Source organism: Tasmannia lanceolata, unplaced genomic scaffold (assembly GCF_043159265.1).
Source record: "Tasmannia lanceolata isolate RefF3 unplaced genomic scaffold, GAP_Taslan_0.1 ptg000015l, whole genome shotgun sequence".
Classification (NCBI taxonomy): Eukaryota; Viridiplantae; Streptophyta; class Magnoliopsida; order Canellales; family Winteraceae; genus Tasmannia; species Tasmannia lanceolata.
The window spans coordinates 24,749,706-24,776,948 of NW_027518692.1; the positions used below are offsets into that span (position 1 = coordinate 24,749,706).

General features: G+C 38.6%; 2 protein-coding genes across 2 annotated transcripts; both read left to right on the plus strand.

Annotated features, from left to right (window-relative positions):
* Positions 1 to 7,998: 7,998 nt before the first annotated feature.
* On the plus strand, positions 7,999 to 19,026 carry LOC143845633 (plasma membrane ATPase 1-like). The gene is made up of 21 exons (XM_077354017.1): positions 7,999 to 8,227; positions 8,346 to 8,465; positions 8,583 to 8,681; positions 9,032 to 9,169; positions 9,942 to 10,076; positions 10,173 to 10,352; positions 10,438 to 10,644; positions 11,053 to 11,172; positions 11,251 to 11,370; positions 11,463 to 11,585; positions 11,680 to 11,784; positions 12,037 to 12,181; positions 13,029 to 13,193; positions 13,303 to 13,541; positions 13,804 to 13,836; positions 15,062 to 15,143; positions 15,521 to 15,681; positions 17,073 to 17,279; positions 17,375 to 17,557; positions 17,754 to 17,932; positions 18,715 to 19,026. Exons 1-21 carry the CDS (start codon positions 8,174 to 8,176, stop codon positions 18,809 to 18,811), a joined length of 2,892 nt encoding a protein of 963 aa, XP_077210132.1. The 5' UTR covers positions 7,999 to 8,173; the 3' UTR covers positions 18,812 to 19,026.
* A 2,228-nt stretch (positions 19,027 to 21,254) lies between these two features.
* LOC143846536 (uncharacterized) lies at positions 21,255 to 27,161 on the plus strand. The gene is made up of 4 exons (XM_077354992.1): positions 21,255 to 22,014; positions 22,566 to 22,762; positions 26,047 to 26,121; positions 26,550 to 27,161. The coding sequence occupies exons 1-4, from the start codon at positions 21,378 to 21,380 to the stop codon at positions 26,946 to 26,948; spliced, it is 1,308 nt and encodes a 435-aa protein (XP_077211107.1). The 5' UTR covers positions 21,255 to 21,377; the 3' UTR covers positions 26,949 to 27,161.
* Positions 27,162 to 27,243: the final 82 nt, after the last annotated feature.

A 27,243-nucleotide genomic window follows, 5' to 3' on the forward strand; every position in this document is an offset into this window, starting at 1 on the left:
GAACACTCTGAATCCGATCCGACCGATCGTGACTGGGACATTGGTGGATCCGATCCGAAGTGGATCCGTTGACACCCCTACAAAAACATGGTGTAAAATGGTGAGCCCCACGCTATGAATGGATTTGTGATGTGCCCACTCATGGGTGTAAAATGGTAAGCCCCACGATATGCATGCGGGTTTGGGTAGAGATGATGGGTCCTACCATATATCAAAACATGAGGTGTAAAATGATGAGCCCACTCTTTTTTTTTTTTGTAAGGTAAGCTGGGATTGAACCTGCAACCTCTAGGTTTAGATACAAAGCCTCAACCATTGAGCTACAGGCCGAACCCAATGGGGGCCTCAACTTATCAAAGTGTGTGTTGTAAGATGATGGGCCTTACAATGGCCGTGCATGAGGTGTAAAAAATCCACAAGCGTTTAACGACTCGCTTAAGAAAAGCTTCATTTGGGATTAGAAAGTTGAAAGAAAAACATCCTCGTATGTATACAAGAATATCCAAATAGAAGAAGAGGAGGAGCTCTACTCATAGATCCTTCTAAGCCTGTTGCTAAGAGTTACTTTCCAAAATGTGCCACGCCAAAGAGGAAAGCCAAACAACATACGTAAAATGCAGAAAATGATGAAGGACCATGGAGCCACATCACTACAAGAGAAGCATTTGCTTCACTGCCCCTTTTCCCCGTCTTTGTAGAAAGTGTTGAGGGCGTAATTTCACTTTGATTTTGACACACCAACACCTTTACTCCCCACCATTTGCCAATCAACCAAGGCATCTTTGCTTTCTAAAGAATGCCTTTGGTTTTGAGAATCTCCAAAGGGTTTGATTGAAACCCCTTAAAAAAAAAAAAAGAGAAGCCAACAGCATTTTGATTACTACTTAAGATATAAGGTATTAGTGACTTAATTAAGCCAAATGTCACTATCTCTTAATCATTCATTAAAAAAGTCACTAGCTCGACACCAGGCGGCTCATCCCCCCTCCATCATCTCCATTTTACATCTGGACGATGGACTTCGATGATCCTCATCGTCCATTTGGTGGGCCCACTCTTAGTCCTCCGTCGATCAATGATTAGGATCATCTAATAGGTGTAATCTTTTGGGCACTACCAATCCATACCATGTCCACGGTTCGGATCATCAGACACATTTTAAGTAGAGATAAGTGCTAAAAACGTGCTCTTTTCTTTATGTGACATATTACGAGATATTATATAGTGTCTTCACACACTTGCCATAAGATGATCTTAACTCTCCAAATATGAAGAATTTCTGTAACGTGCCATCCATGATCCCTAAACAGATCGGAGGGCTAGGATCATTCTAAGGGGATGATTTTCTGGGCACATCATATTTAAGTTGGGGCCGAGTTAATGAACGGTTTGGATCATCCAACCATGAGGTCCAACTGCGTTTTATTAAATTTGTTTAAAAACTTGACATATTGCCTAGAGTGGCCATAATTCTTTTATTGGAATGTTTCTTATCTATTGGCGTATTTCCATTGATCAAGTTGTGTTGAATAGAGCCAAAGGCACAGCTTCACATGACAGCAACCGCATGTACCGTATCATATAATAATATCTTATTATTTTCTTTTCTCAATACCTTTGCAACTCACGCAAGAGGGAAAATAAAGGGCTCTTTGTCCACTTCCTATCAAGAATCAAATACAGAGATATGGAAGAGGCCAGTTTAGTAGTCCTCGGGAGTCTATACTAAAAGAGTTTATACTGTGAGGAAATGATATTTCCACCCTCTCTTGTTTCTCTTTTCCAATAATTAGGCAACCAAGAAAAATTATCCCATTGAATATATGTTTGTTGGCCCAATTGTGAATGAGGAGCTGAGAAGGAAAGAGGATGAGAGAGTTGAGAGGGCGCTACCAGGCTAGTGGTGGGAGCATGAGGAATCTGTAAAAAACAGTGAAAAAAATGCACTTCTTCACATTGTTTTTTTTTTCCCCACTGTTTATCCTCCACCCTCTCAAGTCTCTCCCTCTCCACCCATATCTCACAATTGGTCCTACTAATATTCAATGGAACATATTTTCATGGTTGCCAAACATACCCTCTTTCGCTCTTTCTTTTCCTCAAAAATGGCTGAAGGGGTGCGAATATCATTTCCCGGATTGCTATCCCCATGGAAAACAACCCCAATAAGAGTAGTAGTGCATTTCAAACATACCCTTTCCGTGTAGTTTCAACTTTCAAGAATAAGAGGAAAGTTTTTCTAAACACGTGCTTAGATAAGCTTATCTAAGCACATGTGACCCACATTTTTTTGGGGATCCGCTATGGGATCATCCTAGTCCTGCCATTTGTGGAGGGAAAAATAGGCAGAAATATTGACACACAGTGTCTGTCCATTTTCCACTCCAACTTTGATTGGGTTAGGATGATCCGATAGGGCTGAATTTTTGGTACACACCCTATCCATGGAAGGGCCTTCCAAGTGAATGCTTTGGATCCCCAAAAAAATATGGGTCACATGTGTTTTTGAGCATGTGCTTAGATAAGTTTATCTAAGCACGTGCTTATAAACACTTTTCTCCAAGAATAATTACATATTAATAGCAGATATCTGCGCACTCCCTTATTTTGATAATGAGACTTACTTTATTAAACAACTTTTTGACTGGCTGCTGATAGCTTTGAGGGGAAATCATAACAAGTTTTAAAAACTTTGTTAGGAAAGTTTAAAATAAAAATAGGAGTGCGATTATCAAATCAAGAGTGAGGATTTCATATATAATATTGAATGAAGAAAGAAGGACAACATATCATGAGTTTTTTATTAGGAGAATATTTGTACCGTATTAGCTATTTGGATTAGCGCCAAGTGGCGTCCCTTCTAATTAAACATGTTTATTAAATATCATAACCCATGAAAGGGAAAGGGAAAGGGAAAGAGGGCATGAAAATTTAGGTGTAGTGGAGTCTTTTGAGATTCTATTTGTCCCTGCTTTTTCTATTTTATTGATTAATTATTCAATATCTAAATCAATTTTGGACTTTTATTAAAATAAAAGGGAAGAAAATGGGAATGGGAATGGGAATGGGAACCATGATGGAAATGTGTGGCAGGCACACTCCTTACAAGTCCAACCTAATGTACTCCTATTTTTAGGTCGATCTATCAACGGGAATGAACGGTTGGATGGGTCAGAACTCAGAAGGATCTGAATCTAAATGGGTGGGACATATATCAAAGATGTGGGCCTGTTAGAGTGTCCAATGTGTGACATAGATACTAATGTGACCCAAACATTGTCGGAAAAAGTCCGTTGGAGTGTCCCAAATCCGAATATATTTTGTAAAAGAAGGAAAATATTTTTCATATTTGTCTACTTATTGGCTAAACATGGGGGGTGTTTCACTGTTTTGAAGCTCACTCCACGGTCTCTTCTGATTTTATAAGTATCTTTCTCTTGTTTTTGAAAAAATATTAATTTTATTATAAAATCTGAAACCATAGAGCAAAATTATTTTCTTATTACCCACCGAGGCGTTGGCTCTTCGGCATTAAGTCATGGGTTTGCTCCCTGTTGATGAGTGTTCGAACCCGCCCCCGACCGTTGGCTCTTCGGCATTAAGTCATGGGTTTGCTCCCTGTTGATGAGTGTTCGAACCCGCCCCCGACTTACCTGATACACGTGGTGAGTGGGTCGTTGCATGTATCCGTAGGACTAGTCCTACTCCCGAAGGGGGTGGGGACATCCTACGTCATTAAAAAAAAAAAAAAATTCTTATTGTGAGTTTGTAACATGAATATCTGTATCAAATTTTTTAAGAGATAATCCATTAATCAAAACTTTAATTTACTAAAGACCTGTTTCTTTTAAATTATGAAAACCAATTGTGACCCCAAACCAATTATTGGACACAAAATTGAGTTTAATTTTGAGTCGGAAGCTCATTATAGGTTGTCACAATCTGAAAAGAAGATATAAGGATCTTGCGAAGTAGGATTTAAATGGAATGTGCCACAGACAAGTTCCGAATTCGGTTTGTTTATAGCTGTACTTATTTTTGAAGATTGTCATGGCCCATGAGATTTGTCTCTATGTACATTTTTCAAAGAAAGGAGTTACTACAGGAAGGCTAGGGTTAGGGCTAGGGTTAGGAAAAATGCTATCCGGATCATTGTGAGGATTTTTTTAGGAAATTATATATTGGCCCCTTTTTCTTTCCCAGGCCACACCCTTGTATTGTAAAAAGAGTAATCAAAATACACAAATTGGGTTTATGTTTTCCCTATTTTCCGTTTCTCGGGGACCTTTTAGGCTCCCCTTACTCCCATCCCTCTCTCTCTCCCCTTCACTAGCAACTGGCCGTGCTAATATTCCTAGTAATAAATTTTCATGGTTGCTAAACATGACCTTACGAGGGTCGTTATGCATGACTTCGGAGATAAGAAGCATTGAAGAGCACAACCAAAATTGTTGATTTTTTTTAGTCCTTTATCTTAAGCATGTGACGCTCGATCGGGATATGACTAAGACCACGTGGGTCTCTATCTCATGATGTTCTACACATGGTTTGAAATTTTGGATTTCGGTGGAGACCGATACTGAAATTTGCCAAAATCTGGAATTTTGCGAAATCCCAAATTTCGGAATTTAGAGAATTTCGGCCGAATTTTCGAGAAAATGTATTTAAAAAAAGAAGAAGAAATTTTGAAATTAATTAAATAATCTTTTTTAATTATTATGAGATTTCGGCCAGAAATTTCGGATTTCGGTGGGGTCCGAAATCGGTACCGAAACCGAAATTTAAAACCTTGGTTCTACAAGATTAAGGCTCCTGACTTCACATGCATGTTCCTCCACAGGACCTGAAAATTGTCATATTCGGCTAATCTCAATGGTTATTAATTCCCTGCCTAGTCGATCTATGCCATTTTTTTTTTTTTTTTTTTTTTTTAAATGAAATCTATCTAAATCAATAATAGCTACCTAAAATCTAAGGCCTTAATGAAAAACAGAACCGCCAAAAGGTTTGCTCTAGGGATTATGTGTGTACCAAGCCTCATCAGTTGCACTCATGTATTTCTTTTGAGTTGCCTTCAAGGGTATCGTGACCCTAGTCGTTATGCCTTTACCTTAGACATTGTTCTAAGGATTGGGCAGTGGTCTTGTTCCTACTATTGTATCGTCTTTCTTTATTTAATATACTGATAGGGTGAAGTAGGCATTGGAAAGTTGCCGCTTCGATGGCGATCAACCCCTAACTCGTTCTTTGCGCTTCCGGCTATGCCATAAGACTCTGCCTAACCCCAACTTACCCATCAAAAATAAAAAAAATCTAAGGCCCTGGTCTTTTAAGACTATGAAAATCGATTAAGAGTGCCAAACCGATTATTGGACTCCAATTTAAATGTAATTTTGAGTCATGATAGGTTTGGCACTCACCATCGGTTGTCATAATCTTGAACGAACAGGCCCTAAACAATCAGACTTTTCTAATTGCTTAATTCTGCCCCGGCCTCAATTAGGCTGCTCTAATTACGAACAAAAACATTAGAATCAGAATAGAATGCGGATTTCAGCACCTGATTCCCGGTTTGAAAATTCAAACCCACCGGCCATGGAGGGTAGTTTTGCCATTTCAAAGGATAAAAATTAAAAAGTAAAAAATCAAGGAACAATATTGCTAACGTGGGAATAAGCTATTTGTCCGGTTACACTTCCTACTTGGTCACCATATCATTGTTCAATATAAAACGAACACCCCGTCTTCACGTACTTAAACTAAATGAAATGGTCAACAAGTTTGAAAGGCAGATGAATCGGACGAGACGAACTCGCCACGAGTCGCTCTCTCTCTCTCTCTCTCTCTCTCAATTTTTTCTATTTTTCAACGTGCGTGAGGTGGTGTTTGAATGGTGGGTGATTCATTTTCCTTCACACCCGTCTCCTCCCTACTCATTTTTAACCAAAAATACAGTTAAAAAAATGGTCATGATATTTCTGTCTTGTAAATTTCAGCACGGAAATGGTACTCCAACTACACCTTTGTTTTTTTGGTCATTTCCACCCAACCCAAGAGTTTCTTTTGCATGGAACATGTACTTTCTTCTGGACGGGACAATTGAAAAGGGCCCACTTGAAAAGATGATCTAAACCGTTCATTCTGAAAAGTAGCGGACATACTAGCACACTCGGGTTGTGAATTGTGATCTCATCTTTTGAAGTGGGCCCCACTTAGAATCTCTCTGAAAAATAAATGGGGGTATTACAAATTTACAGTCCTTCCTAGAAGTTATTATTGGGCCCACTTGGATTGTCATCTCATCCATTCATCCAAAAAGCAACCATCAGTCTTGCCAATTCTGGTCCATAACACCAGAATTCATCAGGATTTGCATTTGGATTAACTGAAATTGGAATTGGAATGCTATTTTGATTTCCCCAAAAAAAAATTAAATGAAATTTTTATTTCAATCCTAGAGGAACAAAAAAAAAATCACCTTCTTCCATCTTTTCCTCTTAATTCTAACCTGGGGTGGATTTTGTCCCACTCATTCCGTTTCTTTTTATGAATCAAACACCAATTTCAGAATGAATCGGAATGGATGCCATTTTTCAACGTCTGATTTCCGCAATCCAAACTCAAGTTTGGGTTTGGCAAAGTAATGCTGAATTGTTGATTCCTAGTCTTTTATCTTGCTATTTTAAGTTCAAGGATGGGGCCCACTATCATGTGGTTCACCTCATCATGTTCTATAAGATCAATTCTCTTAATTTCATACTCATGTTACTTACCTTTTATACGGTCCAATGTTTCTCAAAAAGTAATCTAGGGCTTACACCGTAGGATGATCCAAACTGTCCATTTGGTGGGCCACAACGTAAATAAGTTGTTCACGATCGAACTACATATTATGGGAACCACTCTATGTATAGTAGTCTTTGAAAAATACTGGACTATAAAGACTTATTGATATTTTTGAATAATCCTCGGAGTGACTTTGTCTAATCTCGAGTTTTTATACGGTGAAAGCCCTTCAGTCCCTTATTTTTCAACAACTACTATACGGATCATGTCATAGGATGATCCAAATGGTCCATAATATGGAACACAACGTAAATAGGCTGGTCCCCAAAATTCATTTCCATAGTATAATCCTAGCAGGACCTGGCGAATTATTGGGCCGAGCTGGATTTGAACCAGCGTAGACATATCGCCAACGAATTTACAGTCCGTCCCCATTAACCGCTCGGGCATCGACCCAGGAAGAATCAATTCTAGGCTTATTGATACCCGAAATATGGATGAGGAGAGGAAAGGTTCCTTTTTGAGGGTACTCCCGGGAACAGATCCAGTGGAGACAGGGTGGGGCCCCATTCATCTTCGGCGCAAGAGCGCTCGATCAGTGAGCTATTACGCACTCTTTCAAGGGTGGCTGCTTCTAGGCAAACCTCCTGGCTGTCTCTGCACCCCTACCTCCTTCTCATTCGATCACGGCGGGGGAGCAAGTAAAAATAGAAAAACTCACATTAGGGTTGCATATTATGGAAACCTCTATAGATCGGAAGGGTAGGATATTATCCTATGGAAATGATTTTAGGGAACCGCCTATTTACGTTGTGTACTTGTCTTCCATCTTATGGATTCATGGACGGTTTGGATCATCCCGTTGTCCGTACTTTTTGAAAAATATGGGCTTACACCGTAAGTCCATTTTTTTGAAATTGCATTACACCAAAAGTCCATAATCTCGTCTTATCTGTTTTAAGCTTAGGAAGTGGGTGAAAAGTTGGAACAAAGAGATGGGTGGAAGTGACTAAAAGAGGTGAGTGGGAGAATTTATTCCTGATTTTGGAGCTATATTATATGGAGGAATGTTCTCTCACGTTTCTGTTCTCTCCTGCAAAAGTGATCCGCGAAATATCTTTCCGCGAAATTGTCTAGTAAATCCCCTATAAGAATGAAAAGTGATAATGGCGGTAAGAGTAAAAAAGAGCGGTTGATCCGTGGGCAAGGGGAGAGTGGTGGGATAAAGGTGGCCCCCACTGCTGTTACTCATCTCCCTCTTTTTCTTCCTTGAAACCCTCATTTTCTCTCCCCCTCTCTCTCAGTTTTTTTTTTTTTTGGTTTGGTTTTGGGTTTGTTCTTGTGATGGTTGTGTAATTAGAAGTGGGTTTTAGGAGAAAAAGAGAAGATGGGGGATAAAGCTGAAGTTTTGGAGGCTGTTTTGAAGGAAGCTGTGGATTTGGTACTAGATCTAGACTCTTTTTTTTTTTGTGGGTTTTATTTTCTTTCGATTTTGGTTTCTTGGTGGGTTTTTGATGATGGGTTTTATGTATTTCTTTTTTGTGCTTTTGTGGGTGTAGGAAAATATACCAATAGAAGAGGTTTTTGAGAATTTGAGATGCAGCAAAGAGGGTTTAACTTCAGAGGCTGCTCAGGAGAGATTGGGTATCTTTGGCTACAACAAACTAGAGGAGAAGAAGGTTCTTTTTTTAATTTCTGGGTTTTTTTGTTCTGTTTTTGTTGTTACTCTGATTTTTGCTTATTTTCATGTTTTGGGTTTCATTTTGCTGTTTTTTTTGTTTGTTTGAATATTTCAGGAAAGCAAGTTCTTGAAATTCTTAGGGTTTATGTGGAACCCTTTGTCATGGGTCATGGAAGCTGCTGCAATTATGGCTATCGCGCTTGCCAATGGAGGCGTGAGTAGATTTTTTTTTCCCTTCTTGTATTTCTTTTTTGTTTAGGCACTGTTTGGATTGCAAGAATTTTGTGTAAAAGTTTGGAGAGGAAGATTTTTTTTAAAAAATGTCCTGCTTTTTTTTACACAGAAAAAGATAATTGGAAAGAACCTTATTCAATTTTCATTTATAGGGACCTTCAATTTATGATGATATCACTCTAAATTAACCATAATCACATCATTTCCTTCTAAATCGTGGAAAGAAAAAAATTGTATGAGAAATGCTTATCTTCCAATCCAGACAGGGCCTTAGGGTTTTGCGGCGACTATGATCTTTTTTCCTTTATCTTTGTGTTTTTGTTTCTGTAGGGAAAACCTCCAGATTGGCAGGATTTTGTTGGGATCATAACACTGCTTGTGATAAACTCGACAATCAGTTTCATTGAAGAAAATAATGCTGGGAATGCGGCTGCCGCTCTCATGGCCCGTCTTGCACCCAAAGCTAAGGTATTAGATGCCCTTCTCTCTGTTTCTTGCTCCAATTTTCTATTTTTGTTGTTTGTTTGATCTTACCAAATGGGCAATTTGGGTTTTTTTGGATTATGTGTCCCGACTTTGACAGTGAATTGTGACATAATTGGAGTTCATGTAGTTGCTCAAGAGTAGGATTTGAAAAGTTTTTTTTTTTTTTTGAATGATAAAGAATTTTATTAATGAAGAAAGAAGAGAAAATACCACGATCGAGATGGTCAATACAAAGGAAAGACTGGGCAAACCACACCGCAAACTACACCAACAATAAGATAAACCCAAAGGAGAAGATAGTAAAAAATCACCAATCGAGGCCTATCAACTTCCGCTCTTAACATCACTATTGGCCCACCTCCTGATGTCCTGAAATCGGACTGGGTATTCGTCAACCCGGTTCTGAATCTCCGCAATCATATTCGCGAACCTCTATGGACGAGAGCAGCTCCTATCCATCCACCTGATGATGTTGAAGGAGCATCCTTCCATGATCAATCTACACATTTCTAATCTTGAAAAGATTTCTATTTTCTTCTTTTCTAATCAATTAGTAGGCTTGCAAAGACTAAATTATATGTTTATGAAAAATTTTAACGAACTCTTCGCATTTGTTTCACTCCCTCCCTGTACGTGAATTGCGTCTACTAAAGTGGATATTTGCCCTAGATTAAGATTTGTTCGTATCTGGCAGCTGGATTTGCTATATATCAGGGAGACTAAACTGGCTTTATTCTTTTAACACGAAACATAGGTACTAAGGGACGGAAGGTGGAACGAGGAAGATGCTGCCGTTCTTGTCCCTGGGGACATAATCAGTATCAAGCTCGGGGATATAGTCGCTGCTGATGCACGTCTCCTTGAAGGAGATCCTTTAAAGATCGATCAGGTAAGTTAATTGCTTCCATTATCATCTTCTACTGCTATATTAATGCCAAATTGAGTTAAGTCACCTTACATTTCATTCTATCTGTGTGTTTTTTAGTCTGCCCTTACTGGAGAGTCCCTTCCAGTGACGAAAGGCCCCGGAGACGGTGTTTATTCTGGTTCGACATGTAAGCAAGGAGAGATTGAAGCAGTAGTCATTGCCACTGGTGTCCATACCTTTTTTGGAAAGGCCGCTCATCTTGTTGACTCCACAAACCAAGTTGGCCACTTCCAAAAGGTAAGCTTACAATCTCTCCGTTCGAGGCGAATCACTTTCTTTGCTCATACCTTTATTAAAGTTTAATTTGTATTTCATTTCATAGGTGTTGACTGCAATTGGGAATTTCTGCATATGTTCAATCGCTGTGGGGATGATAGTAGAGGTCATTGTCATGTATCCAATCCAACACCGAAAATACCGCCCTGGTATCGACAATCTTTTGGTGCTTCTCATTGGAGGAATTCCCATTGCCATGCCAACAGTTCTTTCGGTGACTATGGCAATCGGTTCTCATCGCCTATCTCAGCAGGTTAGCCAGAATGGCTTTTCACAGAACAGTATTTATCAGTTGTGGCCTATGCCACAAATATCTTTCTCGGGAATTTCTCAGCAATGGAAAATCTCGGGATATATTAATTTGATTTTTATTTTTGGGGTTTATATCGGGGAAAAATGACAAAATATATTTTTTAAATATATAAATGAAGAAAAAATATAAAATATCATATAAATATCGTTGTATTATCGTGATATTATCGCTGTAAATGAAAATATCGCTATATATATATTTTTTAAATTCTTGGGATTATTTCGGGATTTTGTCATTTTATCCAAATGTCACGGTAAAATTGCTATATTTTGAAAATATCAGAGATATTTGTGACATATGTTGTGGCTCAAGGCATGTCAACTTTTAAGTGCTTGGTAATTGATGCAGGGGGCTATCACAAAACGAATGACTGCTATTGAAGAAATGGCTGGCATGGACGTGCTTTGCAGTGACAAAACGGGAACACTAACATTGAACAAGCTCACGGTTGACAAGAACCTTATTGAGGTAAGACAGAGAATGACTATAGATGCTTTTTTCCAATTGAGGGTGAGATTGGGATGCTTATTCTATTGTCCTATTTAGGTTTTTGCAAAAGGGGTAGATGGAGATGCTGTCGTTCTAATGGCTGCTAGAGCCTCCCGAACTGAAAACCAAGATGCTATTGACACCGCTATTGTTGGGATGCTAGCTGACCCAAAAGAGGTAAAATGCGTTCGTAGGAATTCTCTCTTATATGTGCCTAGCTGTACCTTTGATTCTTTTGTTGACTATTTTCTTTTCAAAACTATCAAAAGGCACGCGCTGGAATTCAAGAAGTTCACTTTCTTCCATTTAACCCAACCGATAAGCGAACAGCTCTAACTTATATTGACAGTGAAGGTAAAATGCATCGCGTCAGCAAAGGTGCACCGGAGCAGGTATTGCTATTATTTACCTTTGTGGTTTTATTGTAAAGACTTTGATTTTCTATGGCTTGTTGTTTGCATATTCTCTTTGGTATTTGTTTCCCAGATTCTTAATCTTGCACACAATAAGTCGGATATAGAGCGCAGAGTTCATTCTGTGATTGACAAGTTTGCAGAGCGAGGGCTTAGATCACTTGCTGTAGCATACCAGGTAAACTATTAAGCACGGTTTTAAATGTTGGTTTCCATGGAAATTTTTAAAATTTCGGTGTAAATCGTAAAATTTCGGTGTCGGTCCTGGCCGAAATCCGAAATTTCAGTATTTTGGCTGAAATTTAAAACCATGCGCTATTATGCTGCTCTCTTTTCTTGATTATAAATCCTTTGCCACTATTTTCTAGTGGGGTGCTGCTAATGGATCTTGTATGTTATGTTTTTTAAGTGTGCCTTTGATATTGTGCAGGAGGTTTCAGAGGGAAGGAAAGAGAGTCCAGGAGGACCATGGCAATTCGTTGGTCTCATGCCTCTCTTTGATCCTCCTCGGCATGATAGTGCAGAAACAATAAGGAGGGCACTCAACCTTGGTGTAAGCGTTAAAATGATCACAGGTGGGATTTTTTCGTATGGCATCATCGTTTTTTACCGTTTTGCATTTGGCAGCTTTTGTTTGGTATACACGGTAAAGCTACCTACATAAGTGGAATTCTCTGTGCACTTTGCTGGTAGAATCTACTAGTTCAACATGGTTGTATATACAATGATACTGTTTTCTATTCTCTTGCCCAATTTGATTTGGCACTCAACCTTGGTGTAAACGTTAAAATGATCACAGGTGGGCTCTATTTCTTTATTTTCACTTCCCCTCTTCTCTCTGTATTCTTTTTTATCCCTCTCCTCTCTCCAGGCTGATCAGCCCCTTCTTCCTGCATATCTCTCTCTCTCTCTCCCATTCATATCATCACCATTATCCCCTTACCTTGTTGGACATCAAATTGGCTATGGTTAGGCAGCCTTTTAATAAATCTGATTTGATTGACAGACCTGATTAGAGATATGATTTTATTGACTAGTAAGCTGATTTTTCTGATAACTTATTGTTTAGAACTCACTTGGCTGATTTGATTTCTATCGATGAAGGAATTCTAAAGCTTTGAGTTTTTATGAAAACCTAGCTGTCATTTGATTATTAGTTGCTGTTTATCTTGTTCTGGGAATGTATGATCCTGTTTTATTGAGTTAAAACCTATTTTATACTCCCAAAGTTACCAGAAAAGTCATCTGCTAACCCTAGTTTTGCAACAAGATCCGAGATGTATAGTTCATTATGTCTCGGTATTTTATGATACCTCAATCCATAGGTGATGGAGGCTCATTTCCTTATATGTTCTGTCATTATTTCTCTCACATCTGCATATTCAAACTTGACTGAAACATGTTTTTGACTTATTTCTTCAGGTGATCAACTGGCAATAGGAAAAGAAACTGGTCGTCGTTTGGGAATGGGCACAAACATGTACCCCTCTTCTGCATTGTTAGGCCAGACCAAGGATGAGTCGATTGCCTCTTTGCCAGTCGATGAATTGATAGAGAAAGCCGATGGCTTTGCTGGTGTTTTTCCTGGTATTGTCCTCATGTAAATTGATATTTTTGTCATTTCTATTGTTGATTGCATTTACTTTTTCTTTCACCTTGCTTACATTGATCGCCACTTGTTTCTCTGTCTATTCAGAGCATAAATATGAGATTGTAAAACGTTTACAAGCAAGAAAACATATATGTGGAATGACCGGTGATGGAGTTAATGACGCACCGGCTCTTAAGAAGGCTGACATTGGGATAGCCGTTGCGGATGCCACAGATGCTGCCCGAAGTGCTTCCGACATTGTCCTGACAGAACCTGGCCTGAGTGTCATCATTAGTGCCGTACTGACTAGTCGTGCAATTTTTCAGCGGATGAAGAATTATACAGTATGTGTGCCTCTTGATTGTCGAGCAACTTGGTTTTTCCCATGAAAATTTATTTCCTTTTTTTTTCCTGATATCATTGTGTCAATAGTTTGATTACTTATATTTTTGTGCAATAGTCTGATTACTATGTTTGGGACAAATTCTTAGTTGAGTTGAGTTGAGTCTGATTACTATGGTTTTTTTTTTACAATACTTGGATTTCTTAGCTGTTTCATATGTGGTGTATGAGCTGTTTTTGATAGTGCGAATCTACATCTTGCAGATTTATGCAGTCTCCATTACCATCCGTATTGTGGTAAGTTATCTGGAAATCATATTTTAGGGTTCATAATATACATGTCCTCATATGGCCCTAAGTCATAAATATCATTCTCGAAAATTTCTCGGCAAGGGAAAATCTCGGGATATATTTTTTTATTTTTTTTCAGGTTTATATCGGGAAAACGATAAAAATAAAATTATTTTAATATATATATATATATATATATATATATATATATATATATATATATATATATATATATATATATATATATATATATATATATATGAGGAAAGTGTCTCTAGTCTCTCCCCTAGATAAGCTTATCTACTCCTCCCTTTAAAAAAACACAGTGGGCCCACGCTGTTTGGATGATCCAAAGCATTCATTTGATAGGTCCTAACATAGATAGGGTGTACCCAAAAAATCAGCACCAAAGGGTCATCCTAGAACTTCGTTTTGTGGGGCACACCGTGTCCAAAATGGACGCATATAAACGTGGACGTTTATATGTGTCCATTCTGGGTACCACAAGGCCCCACAAAACGAAGTTCTAGGATGACCCTTTGGTGCTGATTTTTTGGGCACACCCTATCTATGTTAAGACCTATCAAATGAATGCTTTGGATCATCCAAACAGCGTGGGCCCACTGTGTTTTTTTAAAGGGAGGAGTAGATAAGCTTATCTAGGGGAGAGACTAGAGACACTTTCCTCTATATATATATATATATATATATATATATATATATATATATATATGAAATTTAAGAAAAATCTAAAATAAATTGTCGTAAAAATATCGTGATTTAATCGCGACATTTTATGATAAAAATGAGAATATCGCTATATTTTTAAAATCTCAGGATTATTTCGGGATTTTGTCGTTTTATCAAAATGTCTAGATAAAAACGCGATATTTTCTCAGTATTGGAGATATTTGTGACATAGATATGGCCAGACTTGAACCTCACATATTATTTTTTAGCCTGGCCAAGTATCCAATAATCAGTTGGGTCCATCACAACTTGCTGCTAGTTCATCAAGGAGAGGAATAGTGGGTTACAAGCAAAAACATGGATTTTTGCATAAAAAACCCTGCACAAGCACTTGTCATTTGAACCGTACAACGAGCATAGGGTTTAGTTTTTTATCATACGGCTTAATTTAGACATTAGATGGTCTTTTGTTTTTGCTCTGCAAGCTTACCGGATACTAAATTTAGTTGCTTATGCTTCGCTTTTGATTTAACTATAACAGCTTGGTTTCATGCTGCTGGCACTTATATGGAAGTTTGATTTTCCACCCTTCATGGTGCTTATCATTGCCATCCTGAATGATGGTATGTACTTACCTCCCAAGATGCATTTGTAATTGTTGAGAGTGGTCGTGTATTACATACCCACGCATGGGGGTATTTCTATCTTTTTCATGTATCCCACACACATATATAAATATATTTTCGTGTGGAAGAGAGGCAACATAACTCTCTCACATCTCTTCTCCACCATTTCTTCTCCTCTTCCTCTCTTTTCTCTCATGGAAGATAGGATACAACTAACAACAGTGTTTCTTCTTTCTGTGTTAGGTTTTCTTTTTTAACTTTTGATCTAGTAGATTTATACTGCTTATTGTTGCTATGGTTTGACATGATGCTCTTTTTACTCAACTTCTTTGAGAGACTTCTTCAAGTGGGTAACTTTTGTGTATCATGATCAGGTACTATAATGACGATTTCAAAGGATAGGGTGAAACCGTCTCCTCTACCAGATAGCTGGAAGCTTTCAGAGATCTTTGCAACTGGCATCATTCTTGGAAGTTACTTGGCGATGATGACAGTCATTTTCTTCTGGGCAGCCTATGAAACTAATTTCTTCCCGGTAAGAAGACTTTAATTGAAAAAACAAGTGAGAAGAATATAGCAGTCAGTAGTGCCGTCTCATTGTGTTCTCTTTTTTTTTGACATGTTTAGAATCATTGAGCTTGGAAGAGATACTCTTAGTACGCATATCAAAACATTTTTTAAAGTTTTAGATGTGTAAGTTCCTTTCGGTATGGGTATGATATTTGTTCATCAATGTCCAGAAAACAAAAGAAATTGTGACCTCACAATCCCAAACCAAAGAAACTATTTTAGGCAATAAATTTCTACTGACTCTAAGAACTAAAAGTTTTAACATATGCGTGAATATAGTGGTATGAATAGTGACACATGGATGCGGAATCCTAACTAAAATAAACTATTAGCCCTTCAAAAAAAAAAACTACAAAATATAAAATATAATATCCCAATACGACCAATATATCCCTTAAAAATAAAATAAGCAAAACCTTAATTCACTTCTAATCTAAGTTGTAAATACCATTTCGTGGGCAAAATTTTTCGTTCCGGACCGAAATCCGGAATGAAATGGCTATACCTTCCTTTTCGTTATGGATTTCTGTCCATTTCGTCCTTTTTGGACGAAATGGGCTAAATTCTCAATTTTGTCCGAAATCTGTCAATTTAGTTGTTTTTGTTTTGTTCTACTCTCCTTGTCACTTCTTTGTTCTCTTCTCTCCTTTCCTTAGTATTTACATGTAAAGTTGTTTAAGTAAATGCCATTTACTTAAGATATACATGGCATTTACCTAAGATTTACATGTAAATAAGGGAATAGCCCCCATTTATGGGTTTGGGTGGTGTTTTTTTGCCATGTTAAAAAAAAGAAGCAAAAGGATCTGATGTCTCACATCTTCAATTCAAAAAAAGAAAAAAAATCTGATGTCTCACATCTTATGCGAGAGTAAAAGGATATGGCATGGGCGCTATGAATTAAGGTGGGTCTGAGTCGTCCAAAATTAGAAAAAACAACAGAAAAAAATTAAATGCTTTTTCTTTGAAAATTGACTTTATTAATCTTAAAGAAAACATGCCAGGGACAAGAAGTCCCCACACCGGGCAGCGAGTCAGTCAACTGCCCAAATACATAACATCGAAGTAAATGGCAACAATAAAAAGAAAAAACTAGCCCTCCCCCTCTCCCAGTACAGTGAATGATACTCCTTGACTCCAACAGTACACCTTGTTTGGCCAACGCATCCAAGGCATATTACTTACCCTTACTCGTAGACTGTTAAGCTTTTGAAGGTTCTACGCATTATTGAATATTAGTGAGTTTATCCATTATTACGAGCTTGTTACTTGGGTAGAGTAACACTTGTTTCTTTTTTCTTTTTTTTTTGAAATGGTAGTAACGCTTGTTTCCTTTGTTGTTTGAGAAATTGGCAGCGGATATTCAAGGTTTCCAGCCTCCAAAAGAAGCATGGTCAAATGCATATTCAACCCACTGATGACTTCAAAAAGCTTGCCTCTGCAATATACCTGCAAGTGAGCACCGTGAGCCAAGCACTTATATTTGTGACACGATCGAGGGGTTTTTCCTTTGTCGAGCGCCCTGGTTTCTTACTTGTCATAGCTTTCGTGATCGCTCAACTGGTGGGTCCTCCTTTTCCTCGCACACTCGCACTTCTAGGTTTCCACTCTTATGATAACGGCCTTAACTTTCATATTTTGCGGCACAAAATTTGCAGATTGCTACATTAATTGCAGTGTACGCAAACTGGAGTTTTGCTTCAATTGAAGGGATTGGGTGGGGTTGGGCTGGCGTCATTTGGCTTTATAATATCATTTTCTACTTTCCACTTGATTTTATCAAGTTTGTGATTCGCTATGCCATCAGTGGGAGGGCGTGGGACCTTGTTATAGAGCAGAGGGTATGCATGCGTTTGTTCCACGTTGCTTCCAATCTGTTAGGCCCTGTTCGTTGGAGATTATGACAACCGATTGACACCCAATTTTGGGTCCAATAATTGGATTGGATTGGGGGTGTAAATCAGTTGCCACAATCCTAAACGAACAGGGCATTAGGGATCCTCTTGCTCATTGTACTGGATTTCTTCTATCTTTCAGATCGCATTCACAAGGCAGAAGGATTTCGGAAAGGAAGCAAGGGAGCTTAAGTGGGCACACGCTCAAAGAACTCTGCATGGATTGCATCCTCCTGACACCAAAATGTTCAATGAGAGGACTAATTTTACAGATCTTAACCAGATGGCAGAAGAAGCCAAACGAAGAGCGGAGATTGCGAGGTAAGCCTTGTTCTTTACAACAGTAATAGTCTTGACAAAAGAGCATCTATCTGTTTCTTTGCAAATATTAGAATGTTCTCAAACAACAATCAAGTTATTTTTCAACTGAAATTGATCATGTGTGGAACACGGTAACTAAATCAAGCTATGCATGGATCCTATCATTGTCACATAAAGGTGGGATGGTAGCAGTAATTGGGACCCGCTTGGTTGCGCAGCTGGCAGTTGGATCAAGTAGGTCCCACCCACTTCTCATCACCAACCTTTGATCCCACTTTTTGAAGATTCATCCATAGCAAAGATTACTCTATGTCTACTTCACACTGGGTCATTCACCTATGTTATTAATCTATCTATTTCTTAGCACACATTGGAATTTTCTCAAAACAACCATCAAGTTATTTTTCAACTGAAATTGATCATGTGTGAAACAGTCTCGCTTAATCATGCTATGTATGAATCTTACCATTGTCACATAAAGGTGGGGACGGAAACAGTAATTGGGACCCACTTTTGCTCAGCTGGCAGTTGGATCAAGTGGGTCCCTACCACTTATCATCATCATGTGACCTTTGATGCCACATTTTGAAAATTCACCCATAGCAATGGTAAGTTCACAGTAATTTGGGGGGCCTATTTTGGATGTTCACCTTGCAGTTAGATCAAGTGGGCCCCGCCCATCTGACCTTTGATCCCCCAATTTGAAGATTCATCTATAGCAAAGGTTATACTGTATGGTATTTCACACTGGGACATTCTCATCTCTGTTAACTGGATTGCAGGCTTAGAGAACTCACCACGCTGAAAGGGCACGTGGAGTCAGTGGTGCGACTGAAGGGTCTAGACATAGACACCATCCAACAAGCCTACACTGTCTGAGAAAGATGAGGTTTGAGCTTGGATTAGAAAAGGCCATGCCTTCAAAACCCTACCATTTTTCGCCTGTTTATGTGTAAAACAACTATTGGAGGTGCTGATGAGATTTAACATCCTTCTCATGTTACACCCCATTACTTTTTAGTACACACCATATATAGCCATTGTCCTCCATATTACTACTATTATTTTTATCAATTCTCTTTTGTTTGCTTGTATGGTAGGGGTTCAGTTCTCTTCTCTATTTATAATAATCACCTACAGAGGAATTAATGTAAAGACGTTCGGGCGTGGGGTCATGTGGTTTTGAATGTTGTTTTTTCTGCTTTTATTTCTGTTCTTCTTTTTCGACTTTTCCTTCTAATGGAGCTGCTGGTATTACCTGCACCCTCTCATTTGTTGGGAAGCTCATATTTTCCCAACAAATCTTTCCTAACTAAGGCCACGTTTGGCTACCATGATTCTTTTTTCATGATAAATTGGCGCCTCCAGTGAAAAATAGTGAAAAATAATGTACTAACAGCAGCTCACTTTTTGAGAAGCTTTTTATATGGTGCAGGGCCTTACGACTATACTGTAGAGGTGAGATGTTTGATCCAATAGCAAGCTCACTTTTTGAGAAGCTGCTGTTGGATCTAATATCAAGGTGGTACCTCCACCGTAAACAATAAGGCCTTACACCATAGCTTTCTCTTACTTCATACTGCGTTTTCTTTTTCCTGTTTTTGAAGGGACTCTTCACGCTCCCTTCACTCCCATCCTCTCTAGTCTCCCTCTCCCTCTCTCAACCCATCTCTCCATTCGGCGTCACTAATATTCCATGGTTTTCAACCTCCAATGTTTTTATGATCGAATGTTGGGAGTCTGATTCTAGGGGTGCCACTCGGGCCGGGTTGGATCGGTTTGAGGCCAACCTTAACCCAACCCATCTAACCCAAAATCGAGTCAGGTTGAGTTGGGTTGGTTCGGGTTCACCTTGGGCTAAACAGAGAATTACAATAACCCGAAGAAAATCAAGATAAAATTAGAAGACGGAGGTTGGGTCGGTCGCCAAGGCTTCAACCCAAACATAACCCGAAGTTAAATCAGGTTGGCTTTTCCCAACTAAAACCGAGGAAATGCAAACCCAAGCTGAGCCTAAATCAGGTTGAACCCGTCGGGTTTCTGGGCTCACCTCAACCCAAGTCGCACCCCTATCTGATTCCAATGATTTAATGGCCAATGTATGGAAATTATTTTCCAATAAAATTTTTCTGTATAAGAAATATTTCAGAATTTCCATAGCTAATTTTCATGATCTTTTTTGAAAAAAAAAAAAACACTATTTTCAAGTAAAATTGCACACCTATTGGCCATCGATTTTTCTCACGGAATATGATTTCCAAATGAATTTTTATTCCCTAGATATAGGGTAAAGAAACTATTGAAGACAATTTTTTCAATGAAAGCATTTTCTATGGAAAATAAATTCCCAGGGCCCACTGTATGTATATAGATTTTTTTGGCTACTGGTACTGGTATTACCACGTCTTAATAATTGCACAAACTCAACTTGTCTTATATTCTTTAAATGGCTTCCGAGAGTTTTCTGGGAACTGTAATGTCCTTTTTGACAGCTGTTTAAATAATAAAAGACAAGTTGAGTTAGTGAGATTATCAAAACATCGTAGTGCCAAAGGTCAGTGCCAATATCAATAACTTTTTTTTAAAAATGAAAAGTAAATTTCCAGGGTCTGGTAGGTCTGCAGTTTTGCTTGAAAAATAAAGAAAAATTTCTATTCTAGGAAAATCTTTTCCATTTAAAAATTCCGAGTGTGCCACCGTGCCAATATTAAAAGAAGTGACCACAAACATTAGCTCCCTCTCGAGTGCTATTTTTGCTAAAAAAAGTAAAAAACCCTTTTTTCAAGTAAAATTGCACACCCTATTGGACCATCAAATTTTTTTCATGGAATATGATTTCCAAATAAATTTTATTCCCTAGACATAGGGTATAAATTATGGAAAACAATCTTTTCCGTGGAAAAACATTCTATGGAAAATAAATTTCCAGGACCCAATGTTTAGACTTTAGATCTAAGGTAAAGAAATTATGGAAAATAATATTATAGATTTTCTATGAAAAGTAAATTCCAAGGCTCTGGTAGGTTTGCAGATTTGCTTGAAAAAGAAAATGAAGAGAAATTTCTATTTTAGGGAAAAAATTTCCATTGGAAAAGGATACTAATATTTGCAGTTGCACTACCATGATTTTATAATTGCACAAACTCACCTTATCTTTTCTATTTTAATTGAGTTCTTAGAGCTTTTTGGGAACTGTAATAACATTAGGTAGCTATTTAAACAATAAAAGACAGGATGAGCTAGTGCAATTATCAAAACATGGTAGTGCAGACATCAAAGTACGCTTTGAGAAAGGGTGCCAATATTAAAACAAGTGATAGCCAACAGTAGGGGTTCTTCCTCTTCCTCTTCCCCCTCTTAAAAACTCCACCACGTATAAACCTCAGAACCAGAGATACAAACCCTAGAGAGAAAGAGAGAAGAGAATTAGGGTTAGGGTTTTGAAATGGGGAGCTCAGAAACAACAGAAGGCCCAGTCTTAAACCTAATAAACAAACGCCTCAGAGCTCTCCGGAAAAAATACAACAAAATCCTCCAAATGGAAGAAAACATTTCCCAAGGAAAATCAAAACCCCTCAACAAAGAGCAAGAAGAGGTCCTCAAATCCAAACCCTCGATCTCTGCCCTAATCGAAGAATATGAAAAGCTCCACCAACCCCTCTCTCTCGCCCTCCAAGAAGAACTCTCCCTCTCCCACCAAAACCCTAACCCTAACCCTAACCCTAACAAAAAGAGTGTCAATATCAAAGAGGAAGATGATGATTCTATTGAGGATCTCTTGAATCTATTATACTTTGGTTACCTGTTTGATGTTAAGCCTCAGAGAGAATTCACGTCTATTATGCTTACAAAGACCCATGAGAGAGAATGTTGCTTAACCTATGATTATGTTGCTGATGATTCTACTGTTATTCTTGGTGAGAATGACCTAGATTTCATTTCTGCCCTAGGTGGATTCCTCATTTCTCGCCCAATTCATTCCAGTCTCTCCCACAAGAATGCCCTACTTAGTTGTGTCCATCATGCCAAGCTCTGGCTCTCCAATTCAGACCAACCCATTCAACCTGGTTCTACTATTACATGTATCATTCTTCCCCTTTTATCCAAAGTTTTAAATTTCAGTTTTGGTTTTGCTCATCAACAAAGTAAAAAAACATAAAAATAAAAATTGGGTTTTGGTACAAAATTTTTGTTGAAATCTTGTAAAATCACGGAAACATTTCGGTATGAAATTATGGATGAAATCCAAGCAAGATTCTTTGCCATTTTGATTTTTTTTTTGAGAAATATCTTGAAAGAATTTCGTGGGTCTTCTTCTCTTTTTTGTCAGTAGAGTTGATTTTTGTCAGGGTTTCTGTTGAAATGTCTTTGTTTTTGTAATTTCAAAAGTTGAGTGTTTCGCATATTTCGACTGAAACAATAATGAAATCCTGGAATTTCGGACGAAGTCTTATATATTTTTTTCGAATCCAAGTGGATTTTGTTTCGATAGGATCCAAAATCGAAATATTTCGGCTAAACGAAATTTAAACTATGCTTTTATCATTCACCATTTTCTATATTATTGTTTTTTTTTTAAGAACAGAATGTGATGAATGAATGAACAATTTGTTTTCTACATTTTGATTTGCAGATACGGGATTGAGGGAACGGCTTAACAAGATCCTCGCATCAGATTATTTCACCATGACACCGGAGATGAAGGCTCCCGATGATGTGGCAGCGGCCGCGGAAAAGTATGCTCCTTCTCATGTATCTGTTGAATCCACGGTGGTGACCTCGTCAGCGATCCAGGCAGAAGGTGCATTGGCTGCCCAATATCAGCACATGGTGAAACTTTTAGCCCATTTCTAGTTTCCTTGCATTTGATATCATTTAAGCGAGAAGATCAATTTATTTACAGATTTTAATGTCGATTTGTGAAAACTTTGAGTTGTCTTTAAATTCTGGTGGTTGCTAATGTAAGCTCATGTTTCAATCAGTGGGTATGAGTGTTCTTAGATGCTGGTATTTGAGTATTTTTTTTGTGGATTAACCTATGAAACTTATTATGTGTTTTTCTTTCCCGTTTTTAGACTCGCTTGATCAAATCTTTGAATGGGCTTAATGTGCTTGGATTTTTTCCCCCTGTTGGCAGACTTATATGGTATATGGTTTTTTAGCTTTTAACTTCATTTTATTTCATTATTGATGTACTGGCTGTATTATGTTTTTTTCTTAACACGCATGGAGATTGTTTTGTCATTAGTAACATTAGTAACAGAGGACACTAATGTTGTCGTTCCATTTTTGCATGGTTAGTGATCTTGTGAAAGTTTGTGGTTGTTCTACTTTACAAGGTACTGATTTGATTAACAAAAGAAAAAAGAATATTGTGGATGTGGTGATAGAGCAAGGTGGCAGTAACTTCGAAAGTTTGTTGTAGTTCTACGTTACAAGGTAGTCTTTCAACTAAGAAAAGAAACAAAGTTTTGCGGGTAATCTTTCGGCTAACAAAAGAAAAAAAGTTTTGTGAATGTGGTGATACTGATTTTGTAGTGTTATTTGAAGTGTTTGGAAATCTACTTTGGAATCCAAAGGTTTTAGACTGAGTAAGACTAAAACAGAATATATGGAGTGCAACTTTAGTAATGTAAGGAGGCGGAACGAGGATGTAGTAAGTATGACTAGACAGGAGGTATCTAAGAGGGATATCTTTTGCTATCTTGGTTCAATCCTACATAAGGAAGGAGAGATTGGAGGGATGCTAACCACAGAATAAGAGCAGGTTTGTTGAAGCAGAAGCTTGCTTCAAGAGTTCTATGTGACCGTAAAATACCTACCAAGTTGAAGGAAAAATTTTATAAGACAGTTGTGAGGCCAACCATGCTGTACGGCTCAGAATGTTGGGCCACCAAGAAGTAGCATGTGCATAAGATGAGTGTAGCGGAAATGCGAATGCTTAGATGGATGTGCGGCCACATAAGGTTAGATAGAATTAAAAATGAAGACATTCGTAAAAAGGTGGGGATTGCACTAATTGAGGAGAAGATGAGAGAGCACTACTTAAAATGGTTTGGGCGTATCGTAGGCCTTTGGATGCTCCAGTGAGGAGAAGTGACTCGTGCCAAGTTGATGGAGTAAAAAGAGAAAGGGGCAGAATGAAAACAACTTGGGTAGAAACAGTGAGGAAAGACTTGATGGCGAGGAACATAATAGATTAGAGAACATGACTTCGGATAGGAGAGAATGGAAGAAAATGATCCATGTAGACGAACCCAACTAGTGTCAGGATTGGACTTAGTCATTTTGAGCCCGTTAGATTCTTTCACCTTCTTCATGAAAATTTTCTAAAGGATTCATTAGCCGACCCCAACTAGTTTGGGACAAAGGCTTAGTTGAGTTGAGTTGAGTTGAGTTGAGTATTTGGAGTGTTTGGAAACTGTTTGGCATTTTTCATAGTTCATTCACATTCTTGCTTGTCTATGATAGCTTTTAGTTTGGGTCTTTGGGATGCCTTTTTTGTTCTGGTTCTAGCTGCAAGAATCTTCATAACAGGGAATCCCTTAATGGATTCTCATGATTCCTCGGCTGTCATAATTGGCTTGTTTTTTTGTTTTAATGTTGCTTGCTTTTTGCTTGTTTCTCCCTCAAAATGATTGCAACATAAAAGAGCATATTGATTTCATTCCAAGGCTAAGTTGTATCCATGTGCTTCATATTAGCTTGGGGTTTGCTCCCAACTAAATATAGCCATCCCTTCTCACAGCAATCCCACATGCCTCATATCCATTCTCATTCGATCACGGAGGGGACCAAGCAAAGATAGAAAATCTCACATTGGGTTTAGGGATAACCAGGCTCGAACCGATGACTTCCAGTTCCACCACGTCAAGGTGACACTCTATTGCTGAGTTATAACTCTTGCACCCATTGAGAATGGTGACTTGAATAAAGGGACACGACTTTCAAGATGAACCACAATTAATATCCCCAAATCAAGTAGGCCTAGAGTTCTGACTTTGAGGGAGTAACAGGAAGTAGAACTGAAATAGTGTTAGGCTACCTGGACTCTTTATCATTTGGTAACATGAGTGAAACATTAGAAATATTTATTTATTTTTATTTCCGCTGAAGCTGCAAAGTCATGCAGATTCAGTCTAGTTGGAAAAGCTGTAGGGAGTGAGGAGAAACTCAAGGGTTATTCCAAAAACTTGGTTGGAAAGTTCAGTCAAATTTTGACTTGTAACTTCAATATTTTTAATAGCTTGAGTCTCATTTCAATCTAGTTCAGACCATAGTTTTAAAACTCCCCCGCGTCCGCATCGACTCCCCCGAGCCGACTCCCTTTTACCTTGGTTGTGTTCCCTGTTGCTCTGCGTTCCGCGTTTTGCCCTACAGAGTTTATAAGAACTCATTTTTTACTCTCTCAAATTATGACTTTGTCAGTTGAGTACTCATCCGCGTCAACCGAGTACTCGACCGCATCATGCCGACTCGACTAGGATTTTCTTCGGCCGCATTCCGCGCCATATCCGCTTTTTTAAACATTGGTTCAGACATTGAGCTTTTAGATCTTTCAAATCGAGATGAATTTAAATTAGCTTGTCAATTTATAAATTAGTCAGAAGGAGTGAATTTGAGTTGCATGGTTTTGTGACATTGTGTAGGATTAATGACAAGTGACAAATAGGGCCTAAGATGCGTAACTGAGACTCTAAGGGCTTCTTTGGGTACCTTTAAAACGCTTAGTCTTGCATCCTTCTTCGCCCAATGCCAACCTACTTCTTTAGACAAACCAACCCTTGTCTCACTAATGGTCTCCTTGTGTACTTGCAACCGGCACTCACACTACTAGCCACCCGGAATTGCCCATTACTCATATTGAACATCCCTTTCGATCTTCTCCACTCTCTAGCACTAGAGCTCCAAAGTTGGAAGAAGCTCACAAGCTTACCATGTTGTCCCATACCAACACAGCTAACTCATATGCCACCTGAGCTCACCACATTGTCCCTTACCAGCGCAACTAACCCACGGCTGATATAAGTGGCTATGTATCTTCTTTTTATTTTTTAGTGATAGCTTTGCCTCTATCTTGCCCTCTGATTACCAACTGGGATGTGTTTTGGCAGGATGAAGAAGTCGCAGATCTTCAGGGAAAAGACACTGTTGTTGATCAATTGAGTTCTGTCAAGGAACTTCCTAAGGTTGCATTTTGTTGCCTGAGCCTGTTAGGCATGTTTGGCTACCATGTTTTTGTTTTGTTTTTATTTATGATAAATCAGCATCTCCAAATGGGCAAATGGTGAGAGTGGAGTAGAGGGTGGGTGAAGTGGCTAAAAATTAAAAAAAAAACGGAAAAGTAGTGTCTCCTGAGAAGTGACTATAAATTTGGAAATAAAAAATTCTACTCAAAATAGGATCGACTGTTTCAGAGTTTTTAGTCACTTCTCACACTTGGAGACACTAGTTTCCTGTTTTTTTGTTTCCTGTTTTTTATCCACTTCACCCTCATCTCCACTTGGAAATACCGATTTATCATGAAAAAAATTTCATGGTAGCCAAACGTGCCTGTAGAGTGTTCTTTGCTGCATTGTTTCATTTGGCTGATGGCAGTGGAATTTTCACTCTGCAGGATGAGCCCAACACACAGAATCCGCCGGGAGATGTCATTTCAGCTCAACAGGAGGACCAGTCCAAACCACAACCTGATATGGAGGACCAGAATGAGGTTGGTGATCCGGAGACAAAGGAACAACAGCATATTCCACGTAGGGCATACCCGAATCAGAGAGGTGGCAGTCGCAGTGGCGGTCGTAGGGATTACCCTAATGGCAGTGGTGGTGGCAACTATCAGAATGGTCGGAGCCAGTATTATGAGCCTGGAAATTATCTGAGAAATTTCTATAATGTGAGGGGAAGGGGTGGTGCTAGGGTTGTTGGTCAAACAACCACATACAACAACAATCATGGAGTAGCAACCCAAGGCAGCCATGTCCGTGCCTCTACTGAAGCAGAGTCTGGTCAGTCATAGTTTTCATGGTGTTTTGCTTGAGGTTTTTTACGTAGGTGTCTGGTTAGTATGCTAGCTTTGTTGTTGGGGAAGAAAAAAATTACTCTTGAAGAATGGAAGTTGAACATTTCCATATATGAATCTCCACACTGAATATTTTGTAGTTGAAACGAAGGGAGCATGTCATCCCAATTGATAGATAGCAAAAAACACCCACGCTAGTTTTATCTTCCATTTCAGAATTCCTTTGGGCTTTCTACTTTATTCAGGTACACAGAAGCTTGATTTGGGTCAAAAGAATCGGAAGCCTTAGCAA

Excerpts from the sequence above, each read along its gene's own strand:
- LOC143846536 (XM_077354992.1), top strand. The coding sequence starts at position 21,378 with ATGGGGAGCTCAGAAACAACAGAAGGCCCAGTCTTAAACCTAATAAAC. Across the intron at positions 22,015-22,565 it reads ACCTGGTTCTACTATTACAT|ATACGGGATTGAGGGAACGG; the intron begins GTATCATTCTTC and ends TTTGATTTGCAG. Across the intron at positions 22,763-26,046 it reads CTGCCCAATATCAGCACATG|GATGAAGAAGTCGCAGATCT; the intron begins GTGAAACTTTTA and ends GTGTTTTGGCAG.
- LOC143845633 (XM_077354017.1), top strand. The coding sequence starts at position 8,174 with ATGGGGGATAAAGCTGAAGTTTTGGAGGCTGTTTTGAAGGAAGCTGTG. Across the intron at positions 11,371-11,462 it reads TGCTAGCTGACCCAAAAGAG|GCACGCGCTGGAATTCAAGA; the intron begins GTAAAATGCGTT and ends AACTATCAAAAG. Across the intron at positions 12,182-13,028 it reads AAGCGTTAAAATGATCACAG|GTGATCAACTGGCAATAGGA; the intron begins GTGGGATTTTTT and ends TTATTTCTTCAG.